At 43.3% G+C, this 27,088-nt stretch overlaps 1 protein-coding gene across 1 annotated transcript in view; it reads left to right on the top strand.

The window, feature by feature from the left end:
* Window positions 1-2,434: 2,434 nt before the first annotated feature.
* Window positions 2,435-27,088, top strand: part of FA2H (fatty acid 2-hydroxylase) — an 87,101-nt gene continuing 62,447 nt past the window's right edge. Inside the window, exon 1 of the mRNA XM_072636550.1 lies at window positions 2,435-2,741. Within this exon, the coding sequence (XP_072492651.1) occupies window positions 2,475-2,741 (267 nt within the window). The 5' untranslated portion in view covers window positions 2,435-2,474. The remainder of the gene's footprint in view (window positions 2,742-27,088) is intronic.

A 27,088-nucleotide genomic window follows, 5' to 3' on the forward strand; every position in this document is an offset into this window, starting at 1 on the left:
CCTACCTCCCAGGGTTGTTGTGGGGAATCGAGATAATATTTGTACTTAGCTTAATATTTATACTTGTGCTTGGCACAGAGCCTGGCACACAGAAGAATAAATAGTTATTAAGCACGCTGAGTCAGGCACTAGGCTAAGAGGCAAAAAGCAACCCCTCAAGGAGTTTACAATCTTATGGTGGAGACAACATGCACACTATATATATAGATAGATAGATAGATATAGATATAGATACGTATATATACATATCTATATATACATATATATGTGTATATATACATATCTATATATATAATATACAAAATATATACTACATATATAGAATAAATAGGAATTAATTAACAGAGGGAAGGCACTAGAATTAAGCTTAATAAATGCTCATCTTCTCACGCCCCCTCATGAAAGTTCCAAAGAGTATCCTTTGGATAGGCTAAATTGTTGGCTCTTCTACTTTCTGTGTCCTAGGAGATGGGAGTTCCATAGCAGACCTAAATGAAAGTTCTGCCCTTGAATCTGTGGCTGAAATAATCATATAATCTCTCAGTGGTCCAGGCAACCAAAACTAGCAGATGAGCATTTCCTGATTAGCAATGTTATAAAGGAAATTTTCTCCTTGACCTCCCCTTACACAGGTTCAAAAAAAATCCTAAATAGAGTTAGATTATAAGATGAGATGAGGGCAGATACCATACCATTCTCTTTCTCCACCAGGCTCGGGACCTGTTACACTATAGATACCTAATTATAGTTGACATCTCTACATACACAGCTTTAAGGTCTGCAAAGAGTTTTACATATATTATCAGGTTTGATAAAAACTTGTTGAACAAATGAGTGAGCAAGATGGCGAGTTCAGTGATAAGCTTTGGCAACATAGGGTAGTATAAGAACTGAATCTGTAGTCAAGACAGCATTAATTCAAATCCTGGTCCTATGACTATCTCTGTGATCTCAAGGAAGCCCCTTCTCTGGGTCTGTTTCCTCAACTATAAAAAGAGAAGTTGGGCTGTGTAAGAACCCCTGCAGCTCTCAATCCTACTATCCTTAATTTTTTTTAGGTCCATCACTTTTTCATCCCAATCTAAACCTGAGGAATTTTCCCTCTGGGACTGTTGACCCATTTGTAAAACAGAGTTAATGTTCTTTGGCTTTTCTTTCCAGTCTTCTACATGCTGTTTTCTCCCTGGCATCCTATAGGTTGGCATTTTGTGTCCCAGCAATGCTGACTGACTTACATATCCTCGAACATGGCATTCCATCTCCCATCTCCATACTTTTGCATTGACTGTATCCCATGCCTAGAACACTCTACCCACTTACTTCTGCTTCTAAGTTTCTTTGACTCTCTTCAAGACTCAGATCATCCTCCCCACCACCCCCGCCCTGTCTGAAGGAAGTGTCTCCCCACCTCTCAACTCCAGCTGTTAAGGCCTTGCCCTTTGAGAAGATATTCCATCTATTCAGTCTGGACCTTTTATGTGTCTAGTTTATTAATCATCTTACATTACAATGGAAGCCCCTTGATGTATATTTTTGGACATGGCCAATGTGGGTATTTGGTTGGTTGGACTATGCATAAGTGTTCATTTAAAAGAATTGTTGGGGGAGGGTCATTAGGAAGGAAAGAGAATAAATGATTGTTTAAAAAAAAAAACAAAACGGAAACTCCTTGATGGCAGAATTGGTTTTGCTTCTCATTGTATCTTTAGTGTTTAGCTGAGCGCCTGGCACACAGTAGGCACTTCATGAACGCCTGTTTCCTTCCCCCTCCCTATCAGAGTGAGCTCCTGGAGGGCAGGACCATCTCCTGCCTCTCTGTGTCACGGTGCCTGGCACACAGTAGGTGCTTCATGAACACCTGTTTTCTCTCCCCTTCCTATCATATTGAACTCCTGGAGGGCAGGACCGTCTCCTTCCTCTCTTCGTGCCCCAGTGCCTGGCACACAGTAGGCATTTCATGAATGCCCACTTTCTCTCCCCTTCCTATCAGACTGAGCTCTGGAAGGGCAGGACCGTCTCCTCCCTCTCTCTGTGTCCCGGAGCTTGGCTCAGCGCCTGGCACACAGTGGGCGCCTCCTAAACGCTCCCCTACTCTCTGGCTGGCTCTCCGAGCACACATGACTGACAGCACCGGTCAGAGGCAACAAGCCACCCAACTTGGAGAACTCTGCTTCCAGTCCCCCAGGCTACGCTGCCCTCACCTAGGCAGCATCTCTCTGTCTTAGGCACCCGACCACTCAGCCAGCCCTGGACGGCCCCGCCCCTCCTCCCAGCCTTCCACCAATCTGGAGGCGGTACCCGGGCCGGGCCGGACGCGGCGGCCAATGGGAGCGCGGGACCGCGCGGCATGCAAATGAGCAGGTGTGCCGAGGCGGCTGCCCGCGGGAGCTGGGCCAGCCCGGCCAAGGCTTGTAAGCCGAGCGGCCGCGGCGTCGGAGAGCACACGGGCGGGCTCCTGCGCTTCCTCTGCGGCCATGGCCTCCGCTCCGCCGCCGCCGCTCTTCTCGGCCGCCGAGGTGCAGCGGCGCTGCGCGGCCGGCGCCTGCTGGGTGCGGCGCGGCGCCCGCCTCTACGACCTCACGGGCTTCGTGCGGCGCCACCCGGGGGGCGAGCAGCTGCTGCGGGAGCGCGCGGGCCGCGACGTGAGCGCCGACCTGGACGGGCCGCCGCACCGGCACTCGGACAACGCGCGCCGCTGGCTGGAGCAGTACTACGTGGGCGAGCTGCGCGGCCCCCCGCAGGTACGGTGCCCGCGGTGCCCCCCCGTCCCGCTCGGACTCTGCCTGCCCCCTCCGACTGCTCTCGTGCCCACCTGGCGGGCCCCTCCCCTCTCACCTGCGCCCTGCCCTGACTCAGCCCCCGCTGCCAGTCACCCGTGCTCTGCCACGCTTCTGTCATCTCCCTTCTCACCTGTGCCCCCATTCACCTTGTCCTACTCTGACTCACCTGCCCCTCCACTCTCCGACCATTTCTGTCTGTGCGATCCTAGCCGGGGGAGCCACCCCCCGCTGTCTGCCATGCCCACCTGACTGTCACCTCACCTGTACCCTCTTCACCTGTCCATCTTCCCCCGACTCTGCTGTCTGCCTGCCCGCTCACTGACCCCTTCTGTCCGCCTATGCCCTCCACCTCCATTGTCCCAGCCCTTCGGAGCTCCGGCTGTCCATCTGTCTTCCCCTCTGCTTACCTGTCCCCCATTTACTTGTCTTTACTGACCTACCTCCTCTTCGGCTCCTCTCTACCTACCGACCACTTGTTTGCTCCCCAACCCCCATGATTCCAGGGAACTCACCTATACCCCACTCTCCTATCTCCTTCCTGCTCAACTCTTTCCTCATTCATCTACCGCTTCTGTTTGCCCGACTTCCTCCCTGAGATTCCGGCAAACTCAGTCGTGAGGCTCTCTTTCTCATCTGCCTTCCCTTCTCTGTCCCCCACTCACCTGTTTTTCCTTCTCCTGAGCCCCTCCTCCTGTCTCACCAGCCATGCTCCCAGCTCACCTGCCCCCTATTCACTTGTCTACCACTCATCTATTTCCCCTTCCCCTGAAACTCTTCCTCCCTCTGCCAACCTCGCCTGTCATGTTCTCAGATCACTCATCCCCGTCTATCCCTCTTATCTGTCCCTTTCCCCATGTCTCCCCCCACACACCTATTTGAGTTTGATCCCCCCTTCCTGCCTGTCTGCTCCTGCTGGGATACACCTCCTTCATCTGTACCCCAGGAGGTTCACTGGTGATATCCTCCCCACACCCCAACTATTCCACCTGCCCTCTGGGCTTCTTTCTTCATCCCCAAACAAAATTCTCTGTTGTTCTCTAAATTAACAATGCAGATGCTTTCTCGTGGAGCCTTTCACTCATCTGGAAAACCATCCCTTCTTCCCTCTGTCCCGCAGTGATTTTTCTCCATCTGACTTCTTTGGGTCATTCTTCCGGTGCCTTCTTTCTGCAGTTTTTTTCCATGTGGCTCTAGGTCACCAAACCCCATTTCTGGTCCTAAGATCTCCCACCCCTGCCTCTGAATAGCTTTTCCTTCCTCATGCCTCATACCACTCCCCAACAAAAATAAGTTATTCAGCCATCAATGACAAGTTCCTCCACTCCCTTTCACTTTGGGCTCCCCACAACTTTCTGAAAGCAAAGATTGCTCTCCTTTGCCTGACTTGGATTTCCAGGTAGATAATCCCTGTTGCTACCTTGGACTTTGTCTAAACTTCTTTAAATCCTGTGATCTCTATGACTCCGTGGACATTAGAGGCAGGGCATATTTCTGCTGATCTAGCCAAAATGAGCAGCATGAGATTGCAGGCGGCTTAGCTCCTGCCTTCCTTGCCTGGAAATGTAGAATCTGAATACCTAATATCATTATATATAGAAATGAGCCTCATCTGGCTCATTGACCACAGATAACTTCTCTTTGGGCCTCAGTTTCCTTATTTTAAAAAAATGGGGATAATAATGGCTGCACTCTATACTTCTGAATTATTTTTAAAGAAAAGGGGTTTCGGTTTTGGTTTTGTTTTGTTTTGTGGTTTTTGTTTTTGGTTACAAACTGTAAAAAGAGTTATGTAAACATGAGCTTTTCTTATTATCCCACAAAGTCTCTCAATTCTTGGATTTTTGTAGCTCTCCCCAACAAATACTTTGAAATCTTTGGGAGTTAACTGGTGATAGAACTTCAGGCTCTGGCCACACTCTCCCCGTGACCCCAGAGGGTTAAGTCTCGCTTAGTCTTTCTTACCTAATTCTCAAGTGTATTCTAGTGGATGTAAAGTAACATATCCTCAGGAATTGTTTGATAATTGGGCCAGGCTTGAAGATGCAATCTGTGGTCCCTGTCGTTAATTAAGTAGAAAAGATTAGACTCTAACCTCCAAACCTCTGTGCCTCAAATTCATCCAAAGCAGAAACTTCTCCTTGCATTTCCCAGAACTACTAAGCATAATGTGTTTCCAAAGCGTGTACTCAAAAATGTCCACTGAATAAGCAAATATATGTGGATTTCCTCTGTGCCCCCAATTCAAAAGTATGTTCTGGTGCTTCCAGCACCATGGGAGAGGGCTAAGTAGAAGGATTTCCTTTTTTTTTTCTGGGGTGAGGGAGGAGATGAAGCAGGGGGCCATGAGTGTCATGACCTTCAGATGGTCCCTCCCTCAGTTCTCCAATTTTCCAGGAGGTGGTTGTCCTTTGGTCCTGAGCATTTTGTCAGAATCCTACTCTGCTAAGGGTCCAGTCTTCTCTCGCTCCTCCTCATCTCTTCCCCCAATTCTCTGAAGTCTACACCCCTGACTTGGATGAGTGACTTACCTTAGTGAGATTGAACAGCTCTTATTGTCATTCTCTGCAGACAGGTTCCAGGGCAGAGGTGAGAATTTGAGTAAGAACTTGAACCCTGCCCCTAACAACATAAACTTGGTCTGCAGCCAACAAAGGTATTGTCCCCTGGAAAAGATGTGACTACTGATAGACACTTGTTGCTCCGCATTCCAGTTACTTGTTGCCTTAAATTATTTTTAGGTTATTGTTATAAATTTATAAAGTTTAGTTTAAGAAGGTTAAAACTTTTTGTAAGTAGGGCTTCCTCATAGACCCTTCCTGTTTTATAAATTTAAAACCTAAACCACTCTCCTAGACCTCAACAAATACAGCAAATATTAATGAAGAATTAATTGAACCAAAAATGGAGTAAATCTTCAAATGAAACTCAAATGTAAACTGTTTCAATTTATTATTAGCAATAGTTATATATAGTATACATATGTATATGTGTATATACATATATACACATCTCAAAAAAAAAAGAAAAAATATATGCTGCATCCCCGTCATCTGTGCTCAATAAGAGACATTTCCTTTTTTTTTAAGTGGCTCAAGTATGTGCACTTTTCTGCTGACCTCTCTTTGCATTTCTTCATATAGTTTTTTCCTTGTAGACTTCATATTTGTCATTTTTATGGCGCCATGATCACCAGTTACACAGGCTGTTCCAAAAGTCTTCCTGTAGTTTCAAGCTCTTAAAACTTAAACTTTGGTGTCCCAAAAATCTTTGCAGTTTAGCAGTTTGCATAAAGACTTTGGGGACACTAGAATTTAAGTTTTAACAGCTTAAAATTGCAGGAAGACTTTTGGAACTCAGTTAATATAGTATACCTTAATTTGTTCAACCATTTCCCAAACCTTGGACACATTGGTTGTTTCTAATCATTTTTTTTATTTTGTTTAACCACAGCATTTGTATAATTCCAAATAACAAAACATATAACAAACAGCTTCCCTTCAGAAGTACCATCCCCCCAAACTCTTCAGTATTGAAAAGTATGTATGACTGGAACAGAGATATGAAACATGCTGCCTGTCATTTTAGCTATGAAAGGAAAGACAAGGCATGGTGCTTTCATTTTAACAAGTTAGTACTAAGGCAGTCTATTTTATTTAACTAGAATGTTGTTGCTGTTTAAAATTCTCTTCCTTTATGTAGTTCTTGTATCTATTGTTATTTTGGCTTGACTGTCTTTATTTGTCATTTCCAGTTTTTCGTTATTATAAATGAAGCTGCCACGAGCACTTTCGTATTGTTGTCCATGACTCCAAGGACCATAGCATGCCAGTGCTGTCCATGGGGTTTTTTTTGGTTGTTGCTTTTGGCAAACATGCTGAAGTGGTCTGCCATTTCCTTCTCTGGGGGATTAAGGAAAACAGTGTAAATGACTTGCCCAGGGTCACGCAGTTAGTACGTGTCCGAGGCCACGTTGGCTCTTCCTGGTTCCAGACTCAGGGCTCTATATCCATTGAGCCATCTAGCTGCCTCTATAATCCTATAACTCCAATTTTCCTTTTAATTATATCTTTAGGATATAGTGCCAGCAAAGGCATCACTGGGTCAATTTTAAGGTAATAATTTATGATTCTTAAATGCAAGAACTTAGAAACCCTCATAAGAAATAAACGGAATATTGTCTTTAACCCTAAATAAAATCATGTAGTTTGAATTATTTCCATTTTGATAAATATATATGTATGTATAGATATGTGTGTATGTATGTATTAATATACATATGTTATATATATATGAAATAATGAAGTTTGAATTATTTCCATTTTGGTAAATATATGTGTATGTATAGATATGTGTATATAGATGTATTAATATTCAGGATACATATGTGTGTACATGTATTAATTTGATACATATATATATAAATTTTTGTTGTTGTTGAGATAGGACAATTTATTTGCTCTGTGTGCCTTTCCATACACTCATCTGAGTACTTATAAGCTTTCTTCACATTTGACTTTGTTTCTTTTCGTGTGTTGTGTGTGTCATCTGTGTTGATTATTCTTCTCAGTTGAATGGCTTTGATTTTCATTATTTATTAAAAGTCTTTCCATGTCACCTGTCATCTTTACTCAGTTTCTTATCACCTTCAAGTCTACCCTTGACCTAGGGAGGCACACCCAGTTCAAGGTCTCTTCTGTCCCCAGTCCAATGGAAGGTTGTATTTATTTGTCTTGGGCTTTGAAATCTTCAAGTGCACTGGGGTAGTTTTAAATGGAAAGATCCGAAAAGGAATTGTGGATAGTATATCATAAGACTAATGAGAGCTATCATTTTTACTTGGTTTTACAAGCATTATCTCACTTAAGCCTCATGGCAAACCTAATGATAAACCCCGTGAGGTAGATAGGAAGACTACCTGTCTATAACTGTACAGTTAGAAAGGTTGCTTTTTTGAAGGCTGTAACTAGTCACTTAATCAGCAGGCATCATGAAGCACCCACTTTGTACAGAGATAAAAGGGAAACCATCCTTGCCCTCATAGAACTCACGTCCCAATAGGTATGGGCATATAGTAGAGTATATATGAATATTATATATGTACGTATATATATCTCCATGAAATATATAGTGCAAAATATATGAAATAAATACGAGGTAATTCGAGGAGGGAGGGTAAAGGCAGCTGAGGGAGACAGAGTAGAAACCAAGAAAGTCTTCCTGTAGAAGATGGCCCCTACACCAAGTCATGAAGAACCCCAGGGTTTCTAGGAGGATCAAATGAAGAGGGATAGAGAACATTCAATTTGAAGTACCCGGAGAAGACAAGGGGAGCACTGGGTATGAGCAATAGTAGATAGGCCAGTAATGGTTGGACCTTAGAGTGCTGGAGAGGATCTCCTTCTCCCACACCTCTCTCTCTGTCTCTCTTTGTCTCTGTCTCTCTGTCCGTCTCTCTCTCTCTCTCTGTGCTATCTCTCTCTCTCTCTCTCTCTCTCTCTCTCTCTCTCTCTCTCTCTCTCTTTCTCTCTTTCTCTTCTCCATCAGAATTCTCCTAAAACATAGCTGTCCCTTTCAGTGGTTAACTAAGCAAACTTAGCAGTGCAAGGGACAGAAAACATGCTTTTGTTTAGGTATTATAAGAGTGACCCTCTCTATACCCATCTCTTATTTCTGGGACAGCTATGCTGGGACCTGCTGTTTAAACCAATAGGCTGGCAACTACATAGTCCCTCTAGTCAGAGCAATGAGAAGTGAATATTGCTCATGGTGATGGTGATAGTTGTCCAGAGAGAGAGGAGAGGTTTCAATCAAGCCTTGTTATTTTAGGCTGAAGTTCAGTTGATGTGCAGGATCCAATATCTCAAAGATTCCTTTCCCACACGATGTCCCAGACTAACACTTTCTTATCTTAGAATTAGGAGGTCTTAGAACAGAGGTGGGAGTGTCTGGGGTCCATGTTGGAAGGGCAAATGCTGTTTACACCTTCCTGGGACCCGCCCCCCCCCCCCCCTTCGTATTCCCCGCTTTTCTCCACTCCCACCTTGCCCCTCCCCCCCACAAGGAACAAGTCAGACAAGTTTAAGCCAATAAATTGTGGTGTAGCTGGACGAGTTCTGTTTTACCCACTAGTTAAGGAAGGAATGAAACTGTGTCTGTTCCATTGGCAGTAAAATTGCTTGCCAGGGATTTCTGCGGTACTTTTGAGATGCACTTGCCCTCAAGGTCCTGGGTGGGAATTGGTCTGCTGCTCCAGGCTTGGAATTTTGAAGAAAGCTTAAAGGAACTATTCAGTCTCAGTCTAGGGAGAAGAAAGCTATGGAGGGGTTGATGAAGGATAGTTATGTCCAAAATGGTGACTATCCATCCTCCACTGAAGACAGAACCAAAGGAAATAGGCTTAAGCTAGAGCATTCGGGTCAGAGGTGAGGAAGAACTTAGGTTATGTTCTGTGTTAGGTAGGCTTCTGAAGGCAGCTCATTATGTGATAAAGGGGGCCAACTGTGTACAAATCCTGACTCTATGACTTACTGTCTAAATGAATTTGAACAAGTCTCTCAAATCTCTAGATCTCCATTTCTTTGATTTTTAAGATGAACAGATTAGGTTTGGTGGTCTAGAAGCTACTTAAGTGTTTCTAGCTCTAATTCTTTGATCCATTGGGATCATAGGATCCCACAAACCAGAAGAAATAGATTATTATCCTACCTCCACTGAATCTGTGGTAGTCTTTAAGATTATACTTTAACAAATTCCTTTTATTCTTAGTTCTGGTTGAACACTGTGGCATGTGATAAAAGGGACCAACTGTGTACAAATCTTGGCTCTGTGACTTACTGCCTAAGTGACATTGAACAATCTCTCAGATCTCTAGATCTCCATTTCCTTGATTTTTAAGATGAAAAAGTTGGACTTGGTGGTCACTTGGGTAGCTTCTAGATCTAATTCTTTGATCCATTGGGATCATAGGATCCCACAAACCAGAAGGAATAGATTATTATCCTACCTCCACTGAATCTGTGGTAGTCTTTAGATTATACTTTCACAAATTCCTTTTGGTCTTAGGGTTCTGGTTGATCACTTTGTAGAGTGGTTTGTCTTGCCACAACTTGCCACACCCCAAACCATCACCTCTAGTCTTATCACAGAGATCATGGCACTCCAGACTCAACCTTCTCATTCCAATGGCAAACCCTCAGAATCTTCCTAATGATCTGATCTCCAGCCATTCATGCTCAAGAGTGTTTTCAGGTATAAGTGATCTCACTTGGATTTATAAGCCTGACCCTGTCATCCCTGATGCTTGCAAAGACTGAACTGTAGGTCTGTGGTCCTCTTTCCCTCTCTCAGCACTCCCAGACTTTTTGGTGGCCCTAGAGTTCTGCTACCCACAGGGGCAGCCTTGCAAAAGGTATGTATTGAAGGAACTATTAGTGTCTTTTAGTTTAGCCTTTGAATGGCTTCCCCAATGAGAACTTCTGTCTCTTGAGCCCCTCTCTAGAGAGGTTTATGCTTTAAATACCTTCCTCAGAGATAATCATTTCCTTTCTACATTTTTTTTACACTGGACCTGTGATATTTTTCTCATCTGTATTGGTAGTTCCAGATAAGAAGACTTCCTCTACTGATCAGCATCTGTCCTGCAACTTTTAACCTTAGAGATTTGCGTAAAACACTAGGAGGCTGAGTGACTTGCCCAGGACCACCGTACCAGTGTGTATCTGAGATGAGACTTCAACACAGGTCTCCTTGACTATGAAGCCAGCTCTCTATTCACTATGTCATTCTGCTTTTCTTGATACTAAATGCAAAAGAAAAAAGTTATGGAATCACAGAATGTTAGAGCTAGAAGCAACCTTAGCCATCATCAGTTCCATCCTCATTGTTTTACAGAAGAGGAAACTGAGGTAAATGATGGCATTTCAACAGGATGACTCAGTCAGTGTTGGTCCCTCTTTTCTATGTGCCTTCCTTTCTCCAGTATACCAGTTTAGGGGATAGTGCCCCCCTCTTTTCTGACCTGCACTGGAGACCCCTGACCAGGGACCTTCTAAAGGATAAGCTCAGGCACGAGCCTTTTTTGCAGTTCCAAAGTCACAACTACCCATGGGGAAGGCAAGACTGGCTATCAGAGGAGATGTGTTTACCTCACACAGTGCAGCATGTCCATCCACAGTCCAACACTCAGAGCAAAGCAGGAGAACTGAGATTTCACATCCTCCCTCCATCATCCATCCCAAGGGTTAACCCTCATTGCTATGAAGTCTCAACAGCTAACATGGAATCTTTCATATTGCCCTATGCCTTCAGTGGGGATGGATCTGAAATTTAGTGGTCAAGCCTTCCAAGAGTTTTCTGATTGAAACTATATGTTATAATAGAAACAGCAGTCATTCATTTAATAAGAATTTGCTAAGGATCTCCTATGTGACAACGGATAGAGTACACAGTTAGCCAGACTCGAGTTCTGATCTTGTCTCAGACTACTAAGAATGTCACCCTGTGGCCCTGGAACAATCATTTATATTCTCCCCACTTGTGTCCTCATCTGTTAAATGGGGATATTAACTACAGCTACCTCACAGAGCTGTTGTGAGGATCAAATGAGATGCCATGGATAAGGTGCTTTTCAAACCTCAGAGCACTATATAAATGCCAGCTGTTATTATTTTTAGACTCTGTGCCAGGCACTGTACTTTAAATACAAAAACAAGAAACGAAACAGAGGCTTGGATTCAGAGCCAGAGGACTTGCATTTAAATGCCAGCTGCCATTCATTGATTAGCTGTGTGATCTTAGAGAGAATTGATTCTTTCTGGGCCTCAGATCTATGTGTGAAATGAGGGGGTTATGGGTGTGTGGGTGTGTGTGTGTGGGTGTTTGGGTGTGTGGGTGGGTGTGTGGTTGTTTGGGTGTGTGGGTGGGTGTGTGGGTGTGTGTGTGGGTGGGTGTGTGGGTGTGTGTGTGGGTGTGTAAGAGAGAGAGAGGGAGGGAGGGAGAGAGAGAGAGAGAAGAAACAGCAGCAGGCAGGCCTAGGAAATAAAGGAAGAAGATATTTATTAAATGTTTCAAATGTGCCAAACATTGTGCTAACTGCTGAGTATACAAAGAGCCAAGTAAGACAGCTCCAGCTCTCAAGGAACTGCCATTCTAAGGGGGCAGACCACAGATAATAGGGAAGGTTTTGACTGCAAGTCATATAGAAAAGTCTCATGGCCCATTGCATTCAATGGCAAAGCAGCCCGGTAGATCCAGAGTCAGGAAAACGGGTTCAGCTCCCAAAGCTGACACACACTAGATAAGTCTCTTAATATCGCAATGCCCCCAGGAAACTTCCTGAGACAGAGGCCCTGAACCTGTGGCTAGATTTGGGGGAGTTCTGTGAACTTGGATGTATCCAAGTATTGGATGTATTGGAACTACTGTATCTTTATTTTTATTCACTTTTGGTTTGTTTGTCAATCCTGTGTATTTTATGCATTTAAAACATGATTTTGAAGAGTCCATAGACTATATATTTCCAAAAGGTTGCAGTATACAAAAATAGTTAAGAAATCCTGCTTTAAGACAGTAAGTTGCAGCATAGGTACCAGTCTGCCTTGGTGGAGGAAACCAATAAGGCAGGTAGGGAGCTTGGTGGATAAAGTGCTGGGCCTGAAGTCAGGACAGACTTGAATTCAAATCCAGCCTCACTAGGTTGGGTTATGCAGTCATAGAGTTCAAACGGAAAGGGACCTTCAAAGTCATCTAATCCAACACTCAGAAATGAGGAAACTGAAACCTAAGAAGGTGAGATGGCTTCCTCAAGGTCATAGAGATTGTTAACAGTGCTGTGATTCAGATCTAAATTCTTGACTTCAGGTCCTCTGTACTCCCCACTGAATGAAGATGGTGCCTTGAGATATACCAAGGACTTTCCTCAGAACTACCTGGTAAGGTGGAGAGTTCAAATAGTGTTATCCCCATTTTTCAGAAGAGGAAACTTTAACCAAAGCCACATAACTACTAATGGTTAGAGTTGAGATATGGGACTGGACCTCAGGGTTCCCAACTCTCTCCACTGCTCTGTGTTACCCGAGGGTATGGGCTTTGAAAATAAGAAGGAGATCTTATAAGACCTCAGCTGTTCTGGCAAGAGTAGCTAAAAATGTTTCAGGTGCCTCTGAGCTTAGAACCCATGTACTGAAAAATGGGGGCATGGTGGAGTAAATAGCAGGGAGTGCCATGGAGGGGAGGGCCCTAGGAAAAGATCTTAATTGTCAACTCAGGAATATACAACACATCATAATGTTAGCCATATGGAGCCAAGTGCCCCATCCCACTGCTGTACAGCAGAGGGTGACATCTTTTACCTGGGGAACCTGCCAAACAACTCTGGCTGCCTGAGTAGGGTGGAAAGTGGAGAAAAGGAACATGCCAGTCCCAGGGGAAGGAACTTATTTCTATGTGCCCAAAAGGGTGTGACAAGTGCATAGCCAAATATATGCTCCTCTAATCCCACCCAACCCTGCCCTGAGCACAGGCTTCCTGTGGGGTTAAATGGAGTCAGTCGGTCAACCAATAAGTATTAAGTCAAGTCAACAGGCATTGATTCAGTGCCTACTGTGTACCAGGCTCAGGATACAAAGCAAGGGGGGAATATCCCTGCCCTTAGGAGCTCACAGTCTAATTGGAGGATGGGAGAAGGAGGAGACAAAACATGCAAGCAACCATTTACAAACAAGATATACACAGGATAAAATGGAGATTATTTTAGAGGGAAGGCATTAAGGGGGACCAGGAAAGGCTTCATGCAGAAGATAGTATTTTAACTGGATTCTTAAAGAAGTCAGGAGATGGAGATGAGGAAGAAAAGCATTCCAGTCATGGAAGACAGGCACTGAAAATTTCCAGAGTCCAGACATGAGCATTTTGTGCAAGGAACAGCAGGGAGGCCAGTGTCATTGGATCAGAGTATGTAGTGAAGAGTGAGGTGTAAGAATCTGGGAAGGTGGCAAGGGAAGGGGGTGGGGGCAAGTATAAAGGGCTTTGAATGCCAACCAGAGGATTTTATATTTGATCCTGGAGGTGAGAAGGAGCCACCAGAGTTTGTTGAGTAGGGGGATGACTTGGTCAGACCAGCGCTTTAGGAAGATGACTTTGATAACCCAGTAGGTGACAGCCTGGAGTGAAGAGGGACTGAAGACTCCGGATACTAGCCCAAAGGCTAATACAAAAGTCACTGGGAATCTTAACCAACCACTATTTAAAAGGCTCTGTGCTAAGCACCAGAGATACCAGTACAATGATGGATGGCTTAGCCCAAGGAACCCTACATTCCAACCTCGGCCTTGATGGAAGAGATATCACCAAACTTAGAGAACCCATTGGGCAAGAAGGAACAACACCTGTAGTACCAGGTGCCTGGACAAAGGAGTCCCTTACTATGACTCCCTCTCATCATCCTTTCCCCAAACCAGAACAATACAGATTCTCTCCCAAGCTCACAGTCATTGCCCTCTGGGGATTTCCTCCTCCCCTTCTATTCTTCCAATAATCCAAGAAGAAGGGGCAAGAGATACCAAATGAGGGAACTAAAAAAGCTCTATTCAGACTTTGGAGAAATTTTGATTCCCTGGGAACTGCTATAGAAACTAGCTATTCTACCTAAGTCATCTTGAGGTTAAGGTCCCTCACAGCTCCTTCTTAATTACAGCTTTTACCAAAGGGGGCTGAACACATTCAATTTCAAGTCAACCCAGTAAGTGTTTATTAAGTACCTATTATGTGCTGGGCATGGGGGATACTGAGACAAAATCCCTGACATCAAGGAGCTCACATCCTCCTGAGATAATATAATGTGTCCAGGTGGAGAAATATAAGATAATTTCAAGAAATAGAGAGCAGAACAACAGAAGGGCCTCATGTGGGACGTATCTGGACCGAAGCTTAAAGGAAGTGAGGGATTCTAAAGGGTAAAAAAAAAAGGAGGGAATACATCCTAGTCAGGGAAAATCATCTAGAGGAAAGAGCAGAGCTAGATGGACAACAATGAGACCAGTTTGGCTGGAAGGGTAGTAATATGAAATGAACCTAGAAAGATAGGCTGGAACCAGACCGTGGAGGGTATAAATGACCAACAGAAGAATTTGTGTTTTATCCTGGAGGCGATAGAGAAAACTTGAGGATTCTAGAGCAGGAGAGGGACACAGTCCAAATCCATGCTTTAGGAATACAATTTTGACAACTATGTCATGAATAGACTGGAAAGAGCAGGGAGGGCAATTCAACAGTTCTTAAACTGTTTGATCACAAAACCCCTTTTTATCCTTAAAATTATTAAAGACATCCCCCAAAAAAGAGATTTTATGTGGGTTCTGACTATAAATATTTACCTTTTCAAAATTAAAATATCATAGTATTATTATGAAAATTATTTGGGTCTTCAGAACTCAGTTTGAGAACTGCTGGTGTGGGGGAGAGTTGGAGCAAGCGTAAGCAAGAATGGTGCCCATGTGAGTAAAGAAAAGGGGACATATGTCAGCAGAGATGTGGAGACAGAGTTAACATGACAAGTGCTGAAATGTGTAAAGGGAAGGAGAGAGAAGTTGAGAATGACTGGAAAGAAGATGGTTTGGAGGAGAGGGAAAGGTAATGAATTCCATTTGGGGCATGTTGAGTTTAAGATGCCAATGGATAGCAGATAGTTGGTGATGTGAGACTGGAGTTCAGAAGAGAGATTTGGTCAGAATATATAGATCTCGGAACCATCTATCAAGAGATGATTGAACCCATAGGAACTGATAAGATCAGTAGTAAGCATTTCCCAAGGATCAGGTGCTGTGCTAAGCTCTGGGAATTCAGAGACAAAACCAAAGACCTTACAATCTCATTTCTCTGAGAGAAAGAGGAAAGGTAGAAAAGAGAAGAGGGCTTTGGATCACACCAAGATTTAGGATGTGATATGGAGGTTGCTGGATGAACTGTCCAGTAAAGGAGACTTAGAAGGAAGAGTCAGACAAGTAGAAGAAGAACCAGGAGACAAGAGTGTCTGGGAAGCCAAGAGAATTTGTCTGGGGGAAAAGTGGGATGAGTGGTCAACCAGGAAATTAAGAAGGATGAGGACTGAGAGATTTAGCTGTCAAGAAATCATCAGTCAAGAAATACATGAGTCTTCTCTTGATTACAACTTTTACCAAAGGAGACTGAGTAGACTGAATTTCAAGTCAATTCAATAAATATTTATTAAGTACCTCCTATGTGCTAGACAGGACAGCTAGGTGGCACATTGCATAGAGTACTAAGCCTGGAGTCAGGAAAACTTATCTTCCCTGAGTTCAAATCTGGCCTCAGACACTTCCTAGCTGTGTGACTCTGGGCAAGTCACTTAACCCTGTTTGCCTCAGCTTCCTTATCTATCAAATAAGCTGGAGAAGGAAATAGACCACTTTGGTATTCCTGCCAAGAAAATCCAAAACAGGGTTACAAGGAACCAGACACACCTGTAAAGGACTGGGCAATAATGTGCTAGGCACTGGGGATACCAAGACAAAATCTCTGATATCAAGGAGCTTACACTCTGCTGAGAGGATATGACATGTATCCAGGTCGAAAAATATGAAATAATTTTGAGAGGGAGGGCATTCAGAAATATTAGAGGGGGAGAGGAAAGGCCTCATGTAGGAAGAGAGGACTTTTGGCAGGATCAGAAGTCACATCTCTGGAAACTGAAAAGGAACTGAGAAAATGGGGGCTTTCTTTAGGAATTTGACTCCTAAGAGGAAGAAAGCTATAGAATAATAGTATGAATGGAAGGCAGTATCTTTTCAGGATGGGCAGAGTCTGGAGCATGCTTGTAGGAAGGCTGAGAGATTGAAGATGAGAAGGAGAAGATGACTGAGGGGAAGCAGGAGATTAATTCCAGGAAAGATGGGAAGGAATGAGATCAAGTCTCAAAGAGAAGGGTGGCCTAATAGAATTTCAGTTCCTTGAAGTTAGATACTGTTTTGTTTTTGACATAGTGGCCTAATAGGGTCTGGTACATAGTAAATGCCCAATAAATGTTTGTTGATTGATTAATTGGCTTGGATAAGACTGTCAGAGTGTAAAGCAAAGGGGAGGAGATTAGGGGATAATGTGGACTGGGTGTAGAAAAAGGGAAAAGAGAAAACTCATCATGAATATCCTCTATTTCCTAAGTAAAATAGCAGAAGTCCTTGCAAAGAGGTAAGGGGCAAGAGGTGGTATAGGAGACTGGGGGGGGGGGGGGGACAGGGAGAGTGCAGAGAGGAGAACAGAAGGTTTAGAATCGTGGTACTGGACTGACACAGAGTAAAGTAAATAGAACCAAGAGATCACTGTACACAGTAACAGTAATATTGTATGATGAACAACTGTGAATGACTTAGCTCTTCTCAGCAGTACAGTGGTCCAAGACAATCCTAAAGGACTCATGATGAAAAATGCTATCTGTCTCCAGTGAAAGAACTGATGGCATTTGAATACAGACTGTAGTACACTATTTTTCAGTTTTTTTCTTCCTTTCTTTTTCTTCTTTCCTTTCTTTCTTGTTTGAGTTTTCTTCCAGAGAATGGCTAATATGGAAATGTTTTACCTGATTGTACATGTATAACCTATATTAGATTGCTTACCATCTCAGGGAGAAGGGAGGAGAGAGATAGAATTTGGAATTCAAAATTTAAAAAAACCAAAAATGTTAAAAATTGTTTTTAACATCTAACTGGGGCAAAATAAAATATTATTTAAAAAAAAAAATAGTCAATACTGCACCACCTGGATAGTTGTCAGGGATTCATGCTACTGCTAGTTATTTTCTAGGCCTCTGAAAACATGCCTTCAGCGTTTATAATGTGAAATAGATAGGAACTGTTTATGACCCATATACGTCACTTAGTCTCTCAGTATCCTGGGCAACTTTTAAGATTCTAAGTTACTCTCATTGTTGATCTGCTTTGGTACAGGGAGCTTTGTCCCTTGTATCAGTGAAATCACAAGTCCAAACAAGCTGTAAGCACAGTTTACTCTGAAGACCACCACCAAGGCTTTAGTGTCCTCTAGGGTTCCCTCCTCCTGGTGGTTAGTGCCCAATCAATCTTCAGATATCTGAGTCCTTAGACTAAGCACCTTCTTTTCAGTAGCATAAGCGTGCCCCAAAGACCGTGATTTCTGATGACATCTTCTGATGAATGTTTGCTGGATTTATTGCAACAGGATGACTTTCAGATTACATGCTCTAAGAATTTCATTGTGAAGAATTTGTGCATCTTTTAGTGGTAACTAGGTGGCACCGTGGCTAGAGTGCAGGGCCATCATCTCTCAAGTAATACCAGTAAAAAGCAGCACCTGAACCTAGGTCTTCTTGACTCCACAGCTGGCCCTCATTCCACCATGCCATGCTGCCTTTACATAGTTTAGGTATATTTCAGAAAACGAATCAGTAATGCCGATGTTAGATCAAATTAGGAATATATTTAAAGTATATTTCAGTGGGTCATCACACAGAGATATTCATTCTCCTAGCGAAGAAACTGGAGTGGTTTGCCATTTCCTTCTCCAAATTACAAGAGAGAGCTCAAGATAAATGACAGCTGAGAAGCATGGAATGGTGAATGAGATTAGAAGGTCTTTTCTTCTTTTAATGATTTAATGATCCTCTGATCTGAAGATGTCATCTTATCTCCAATGGGGAAGAGCATTGGTAGCAAAGTCAGGGGAAACCCTGATGGCCTTTATCATCATTTTACTCTTCCCTCTCAGAATGTTATAAAACTGACAGTCCTAACAGCTGTGGACATTAAGCCAGGATGGGAGACTGGAGAACTGAATTGGTTTTTCCTCTCTGCATGATATGTGTGTTCCTCCTTCATTGCTGAAGGAGACCATGCCATCAGAGAAATAATGACATGACTTGCACTTGACTTGGTTTTGGGGGAGGGAGGGCTGTGCAGGTCACCAGCCTCACTTCTCCTCCAGAGCCATCTGAATCCAGTGACCAGATACTCATCAGGATGACTGGAGATGACTCAAGATGAGGCAGTTGGGATTAAGTGACTTGCCCAAGGTCACACAGCTAGTGAGTGTCAAGTGTCTGAGGTGAGATTTGAACTCAAGTCTTCCTGACTCCTGCACTGATGCTCTATCCACTGTACCACTTAGCTGCTACCATATGACATAGCTCAAATGGGAAGAAGCAACTACAAGACAGAATCCTACCTGACCTTTTCTTTCACCTGATCTTGATAAGAGTTGGGGAGGAGGGTCAGGGATTAGGAAAGGTGGGAGAAGCCAATCATCTTTAGCTGAGAATCACTTGTTTCTTCTCAAACACTGGAAATTCCTTCCTGAGAAGATAGTGAGTAATATGTGTAATAGGGGTGTGTGTTTGTTTGTGTGTGATTCCCATTCTCCCTGGCTTGTGACATTGTCCCTGCACACCTTGTTACTGATTAACTGGTAGGTCAAACCTCCTGGCAGAGCTACACCTGTCCTTTACTGGAATCAGGGGGAATGGAGGTAGAATCTTGAGAGTAGTGTGAATTCGGATGGAGCCATCTGGGATTATTTCCCTGAGCTGGGGGAGAAGTCCTCTGTGGAGACCATCCTATTCTGGCTGATGTTTTAAGTCCCTCAATCTTTATTTGAATGTCTTGGCATGACATCAATTAAATTCCACAAATAATGGTCTAGTGCCAAATATTTGCAGGGCACCATAGCAGGTGAAAAAATGACGCAATTTTTGTCCTCTAACAAGGCAGTGGGGCATGCTTTTCAAGTTCGTGGCATCGTTGACTTAGAGCTAAATAGGACCTTCAAGGTCATTGCGTCCAAACTGCTCATTTTACAGATGAAGAAGCAGGCCTAGAAATGGCTTGCCCAAGGTCACAAAAGTAGCAAGTGGTAGATTGAGGAGTTGAACCCAGGTCATCTCACTCCAAATCTGGCACATTCTGCACTGTCCTATCCTCCCTCAGATTAGGAGAAAGAAGCGTTCATTCCTTCATTCACAAAGCATTTAAGACGTAATTTACAATAGTGATAAAAGACTGGTAGAGATCTGGGTCTAAATTCTGACTTCCATATTTTTTACTAATGTGATCACTACAAATTATTGGATGGCCCCGAGTCTCAGTTTCCTCACCTGTAAAAATGTGGATAGTAATAGTTATGGTTTCAGCTTCACAGGGTTCCTGTATGGAAACTTTTTTGTAAATCCTAGAGTGCTACATAAATGTGAGATATGGTTAGTACCATCAGGTGTAGGAAGCTGTTGTGGGCACTGGGCAAGATAAAATGTTTAGGTAAGACACAGAGACAGGCTTACAAGCTAGACAAAAGGGCAAAGCCAAGTCCAAGGGGGCAGCTGCCCGGTCCAGGGTTTTTACCAACCTTGCCCTTGAATGATCCTCAGAAGTTGTTTCAGTGCTACAGCAGATCCCATATATCTCTCCCATAAAACCTCTGGCTGAATGGAAATATCCCACAAAGATGGGTGAGGCTTCAGAAAATATGGTGAATTGGCAGAAGTAACTTCGCAAGACTCATCTCTCTCCCTGGGTTACCAGACAGGTTGAGTGGGAGTAAAAATCCATTTTCATGGGAGGAAGAGTGTAAAGGGGGCAGGAGAAGGGTATCCCAAATGCAGACTGAATGGACTTCAGCAATCTGAGATCACACACAGCCCCCTCCAGGTTAGGAAGACCCTCTCTCCTTCTTGAAATTACTTTGTACAGAGTAGAATATAAGTTTCTTGAAGGCAATGACTGTTTTCCTTTTAGTCTCTGTATCCCCAAGTGCGAAGCACAGGACTTTGAGCATAGCCTACTCTGACCATTTTGGAGGGAAGCAAATATGCATGTATATAATGCCTACTATGGGCCACGCACTGTGCTAAGCATTTGGGTTTTTTTACAAATATAATTTCATTTGATCCTCACAACAACCCTGGGAGGAAGATGTTATTATCACCCCTTTACAGTGGAGGAAGCTGAGGCAGACAAAAATTAAATGACTTGCCAGCTAGTACCTGTCTGAGACTAGATTTGAATTTGGATCTTCCAGAATCCAGGGCCAACTCTCTATTCACCGCACCACCAGCTGCAGCTGTTTGTTGAATGGAATTGATAAGGGCTGGAAGGGGGTGTGAGAACCCCACAAAGACCAGGGTACCAGGGGCAGGTCGCCTGGAGAAGAATCCAGGGACTCAAACATTGTTGAGGTCAAGGTAAAGATTTATTACACTTTTCAGCAGGCAAGAGTTCTCAGGGAACCTGCAACCTTGGAGGGGTACAGGGAAAGTTTATATAGGATATTGCACAGTAAAGCATGTGCCAAATACATTAACTAGGTGTTTTGAGGTGGGATTAGGGAGTGGTTAAGGAGTGGTCAATTCTTAAAGGAACATGCACTTTTGCTATCTACTGCGAAGGTATTTTAGTTCATCGGGAAATAGCACAAGGAGGGGGGGCTACCTGGAGGTATGGTTTTTGGCCTGAAATGTCACTAAGTCAACTAGCGGTCAGGGCTGGCTCAGAAATACCAGGGTGCTCTCATTGATGTCTTGTTAGACAAGATAAATGTAGGGGAGTATACGTATGTCTAGGTCTAGGATACGTATGATTGGTCAGTGAGTAGTAAATGTCATTATGATCCAGCGCACAGCCAGTTCAATCAGTACGTAGTTGGTTCAGACTAATGAGGTCCATAAATGCAGCTGACTACTATAGCAGGAAAGGAGATAACAGTTGTTGCTAGGGCAGGCTGTGTCCTTGGACTGGGGAGAAACTGCCTGGGATGGTGTTTTGAGGCTAGGGAGAAATGTGGTTTTTAAAGAGAAATGTGATTTTAGAATTGGGGCCGAAGCACATGTACCCAAGCACCCCATCAAAATGAAATCCACAGGATAATAACAATAATAGTAATCTATGTTCTACTTTGAGGTTTGCAAAACACTCTCTCCATATATCATCTTCTTTGATGTCCACAACTCTACTGTTATTGCTGTCATGTCCAAGCTGGAGTAAGGTAGGAATGTGGGGGAGCATCCTTTTCCTATCATGCTCAAACCTCCATGATCACTTACCCCAGCCACTTTTGGGAGGGCTTGAAAAACCAGATTATATAGATGAGGAAACTGTGTTCTAGAGAGATTAAGTGGTCACTCTAGGACTTTGGACTCCTCAATTCTCTGCCAACGTTTGGTGTGAGCTTAAGTACATTAGGGTTTTCTCCACCAAAAATTGACCAAAAGAGCTCATGTCACAGCTGTGAGGATCTTGGAGTCATTACTCGGGACTGGGTTCTTGTTTCAGGGGAATATCTCCCTGGCTCCTCTCTTTTAAAATAAAGAACGTAAATGAGACAGAGTAGTGCAATTTAAAATGGACACCATTTAACTAACAGCGGCTCATTCAACAAAGGTAAAGCCTGTGACCAGGCGGGGAGGAGGAAAATCTGACTTCTCCTTTACTTGCACACACCTAGAGATTCTGGTTCTGTTACCCTATAGTTAGAGAAGGTGAGAGTCTCTGGCATAGAGTAGACTCCCCACCCTTTGCTCTTTGCTCTGGATTCTCCTGAGAGCACAGTGAGAGTGAAGGGAGGGAAAGTGGTGGAGGATGTAACAGAGGAAGATATCTACCCAGTGAGGTGGCATCCAAAGGTTCTTGGGTGAGATTTTCTAGAAAAAGTGATTACAAAAAGAATGTCTCAGGGCAGAGGTCAGAATTCTGAAACCTCCCTTGACTCCCACACCAGAGCATTATCCATTGACTTAACATATTCAGGTTTGATCAGCAAGTATCTTGCTTTGCTCATCCACTGGAGCAGATTCAGGAAAGTACCAGGGAGAAAGAAAAGGCTTTGTTTATGCAAAAATCTCAAGATAGAGAAGCCTTAGTTCCTACTGCCCTTCCTCCTCCCCCATGCCCTTTCTCATGAGCAATATTTGCTTTTGGTTTTTTTTCTTCCCCTTTCATAGTTGTAACTTAAGGCTCTTTCTTCTCCTTACCTGTGCTTGAATAATAATAATATGGATAGTTACAATGATTATTATTGTTTACGGTGCAAATTATAATGATAAATAAGTAACTGACATTTACTTAGCAACTTTTAATTTTCAAAATACTTCCCATCTCCTCTTACTGGACCGTCACAACTGTCCTGTGAGGTAGGTAGTACAATCATGAGGACACCGAGGCTGGGAGAGGTCATTACTGGTATAAGGTCACACAGCTCCTGGGTAGAAGTGCTGCTACTTGCAAACAGATCTTTTGGCTCCAGATCCAGGGCTCTTTCTACTCCCAAGGCTCCTAAAGTAACAATTCAGATTTGGGAAGTAGGGAGAGTAGGGGGTGATGCACCTGTCCTGTTCCATCCTGAGAAGACTGTCTATTTCCCTAAATTTTGTCTGGTTCCTTCTTGGTCCTCACCTGACACAAGTCATCCCTCCCCATTACCCTGAAATGAGTCCAACTGCTTGGGATGTCTTATCTGCCCTCCTGCTTACTTACACCCCCTTCCAGGCTTCTAACATGCCTGTGTGCCCCTGATTCTAAGATGAGGAAATAAGAGGGGTTTTGTGGGGGTTTTTTTAAAGCTGTACTGAGAGAAAGAAGAGGATAAAAGGGGATAACCTCACTCTTTAAAGTGTTCATTTAGGATAACTCAAATTTTATATTGCTTCTGTTTTGTCTGCCAAGGAAAATGGCATTTGCACCAGAAATGACAACAAACATGGCTCATAGGGATGGAGCTGATACCTGAGATAAATAGTAAGAGATTCCTTAGTTGCTTGAGGTGACTTGGAGTCCTGTGACCCAGCTCTCCTAAATTGAAACTGAGAGTATTGGCAGATGTGATTGCTCAGCCACCATCAGTCACATTTGAGAGACCATGAAAAATGGAAGAGGTGCCACAGGACTGGAGCAGGAAAGATGCCCTGATTTTCAAAGTAGGGAAGAGAATAGTCTGCAAACTGTAGGCCAGTGAGCTTGGCTTCAATTCCAGGGAAAATTGGAGAAGTCATCTTTAAAAGAGACGGTTAATGAACATTTTGAAAGGGAAGTCATGAGTACAAAGAGCCAGCAGAGCACGGCTTTATCAAGAACGGGTCCTCCCACACTTATTTCCCTTTTTGTAACTATAGTTTGTCTATATTTTAACCAAGCATTTAGTAAAGCGTTTCATAGTATTCTTGTGAACAAGAGATATGGATGATATGATCATAAAATTAGATTGATTCAGAGCTAGTGGAATGGCTAGACTCAAAGAGAAATTATTAATATTTCAATGTCAGTGCAGTTGAAGGTCTCCAGAAGAGGACCTCAGGAATCTGTGCTAGCTTTTGTCAGTGACTTAGATAATAATCGTAGCTAACATTTACATAACACTTAATATGTTCCAGACACTTTGCTAAATACTTTAAAATTATTATCTCACTTGATCCTCACAGCAATTCTGAGATTCCCATTTTACAGATGAGGAAACGGATGCAAACAGGTTAAGTGACTTTGCCTAAGGTTACACAGTCAGTAAGTTGTCTGAGACCAGCTTTGAACTCAGGTCTTTCCAGACTCTGGGCCCACGGTTCACTGCGTCACCTACAGATGTGCTCATCAAATTCGAAAATGATAAATACTGGGAAATAAAAGCTAATCGTTTGCATGATAGGATCCCAAAAGATCTTGATGGATTTCCTCAAGGCCACAGGTTCCCAACCCCTGAGCTACAGCTTTGGACTGAAACTGATAAGATGAAATTCAGTAGGGGTGTAAAATCTAATAGCTTAGGTTCAAAAAGTCAGCTTCATTGTTACTAGATAGGGAACCATGGTTAGACTGTGGGCTGCATGAAAAAGATTTGGGGTTTTTAGTGACCAAAAACTCGATTTGAATTTACAGTGTAACACGGGCAGCCAAACGAGCTAATGTGATCTTGGACTACATTAGGGGAGACAAGTCTTCCAGGAGTACGGAGAAGACAATCCCTCTGTACTCCACCCTAGTCAGACCAAACCTAGAGTGTTGTGTTCAGTTCTGGATGCCACAATTTAGAGAAGGCACTGATAAGCTGGGGAAGATCTAGCAGAGGGCCACCATGATAGCGAAGGTCTTTGAATCTATACCATTTGATGACTAATTGAAGGAACTAGGGATGCTTGGCTTAGAGAAGACGAGACTGGGCAGGAAGTAGGGAGAAGTTGGGGGGGACTGGGGGGAACCTGACAGGTGTGTTCAAGTATTTGAAGAGCTGCATTATGGGAGAGGGCATGGATTTGATAGAGGAGCAACAATGAGTCAAATTTAGGCTTGATGTCAGGAAAAAAGCATCCTATCAGTTAGTTGTCCAAAAGTAGAATGGGTTATCTTGGTAAGGAGTGGGCTCTCCTCCATGGGATGTCTTCAGATACCAGTGATGTATGTCACAGAAAGAACTGAATTTGGAGTCTGCTGACCTGGGCTTGAGTCTTGGGCATCAGTGGAATGATCACTTCTGGAGTGATATGTTGTAGTGGGCATTCCTTATTGAATAGGGTTGGTCTGGGTAGCCACTGAGGCCCGTTCCAGTTGAAAAAAATTGGTGATTTTGGTGTGATATTTGTGATTTTCCAGTCACCTTAAGGAGAGTCCACTCCTTGATAAAATTACAAACAAAATAGGAGAAGTATTGGACAAGTAGTCAAGAAACATGGGTTCTGGTCCCACTTCTAATACTTACTATGTGACTTGGGATTGTCATTTCCCTTCTCTAGGCCTTAGTTTCCCAGTTTTTGAAACAAAAAGGTAGATGAGATGGCCTCTACAGTCCCCTGGTAGCTCTGATGTTTCATAGTTTTAAGTTTATTTTTGGGTACCCTTCAGAGCCCTCACTTTTTATGAACCCTACTCTTTCTCCTTTTACTTGCCTTGTGCTTTGAACCAGCTATCACACATGGAAGTAATCTGATAAATGAATATATGATAATATATAATTAATAAAGGCCTAAAGTGTGAGTCACCTTCTGTAATTAGACCTTTACAGAATCACAGGACAAGAAAGTACCTTAAGAGGTCACTCAGTCTGAAGTTTTCCAGCTAGCTTGGCACTAAAGTACATCACAGAGTAATCTTTGGCAAGTCATGATATTTTGGTTTTCCTCATTTTTCCTCCTTGCTCGTTTTTATGCATAAGAGCAGAGTTGCTTTTGGCCACAGTGGTGTGTATAAATAATCTGTTTGCTAGTCAGGGCCTGTAGATTGACATCATGGACCTGGGCAGTTTGCTGTAGTGGAAGGAACACTGGATTTGGAATCAGAGGTCCTGGGTTTAAATGTCAGCTCCGATAATCATCACTTGTGTGACTTCGTGATCCCTTCCCAAGGGCTTACCTCACATCACAGAAAGATTCATGTCATTTCCTAAAAGGAATCTCAGCTCATGTAGGTCAGGCTTTATTTAACGCAACCAAAACCACAAGGAACTCACACCTGACAATTAAAAAGTCAACACAGTTCTTCCCCTTGGTGCATCTACGTCCACCAGGCACCTTGATAGTTCTTCCAGGTTTAGAGTCACTCTGGGGTTGACATCACAGGGAGGGACTGAATTCCCTTTTAAAGACCAAACCCAGAGGTATGTGAACTTGAGTCACTCGGTCTAGAACAATACCTTATCAGTAGAACTGTGATCATTGGAAGAGAGAAAGTTCACACCTATTCCTGGAGCCACAAGAGGGAAGAGGGGCCTTCCCCCCGGGGCAGGCCTGGGAATAGCTGGTTTTTCAGACCTCTTACAGGAAGAACTCCAGTGAGAGCTTCTCTTCCTGCCTTCTGGTATAGGCCATTCCACTTTGGGGTAGCTTTAGTTGTTGGAAAGTTTTTTCTTCATCAAGCCTCAGTTTGCCTCTTCTATCTATTATCTATTTCTCCCATCTCCATTTTCTTGCGACAGTCCTTCAGGTCCTTGAACATAGCTTGGCATGTCCGCATGGGTTTTCTCTTCTTCAGCCTAAGCGTCCCCAATTCCCTCTAGTAATTTCCATTTTCACTTTTTTCATCTTTACCAATCCAATGGGTGTGAGCTAAAACTTCAGACTTTAAGACAAATGTTAATTAATATTTTTTTTAGTATTCATGATTTGGAGTATTCTTTAAAGGGCTGTTGAGAACTTGATTTTCTCTGTTTAAAAACTACCTGTTCATATCCTTTGACCAGATATCTACTGGGAAATGGCTCTTGTTCTTTTACATTGGACTCAACTCCCTACATATTTAGGATATGAAACCTTCATCAGAGATATTTGTGATCAAGATTTTCTTTCCCCACATAACTGCTTC

The sequence above is a fragment of the Notamacropus eugenii genome, chromosome 1 (assembly GCF_028372415.1).
Source record: "Notamacropus eugenii isolate mMacEug1 chromosome 1, mMacEug1.pri_v2, whole genome shotgun sequence".
Classification (NCBI taxonomy): Eukaryota; Metazoa; Chordata; class Mammalia; order Diprotodontia; family Macropodidae; genus Notamacropus; species Notamacropus eugenii.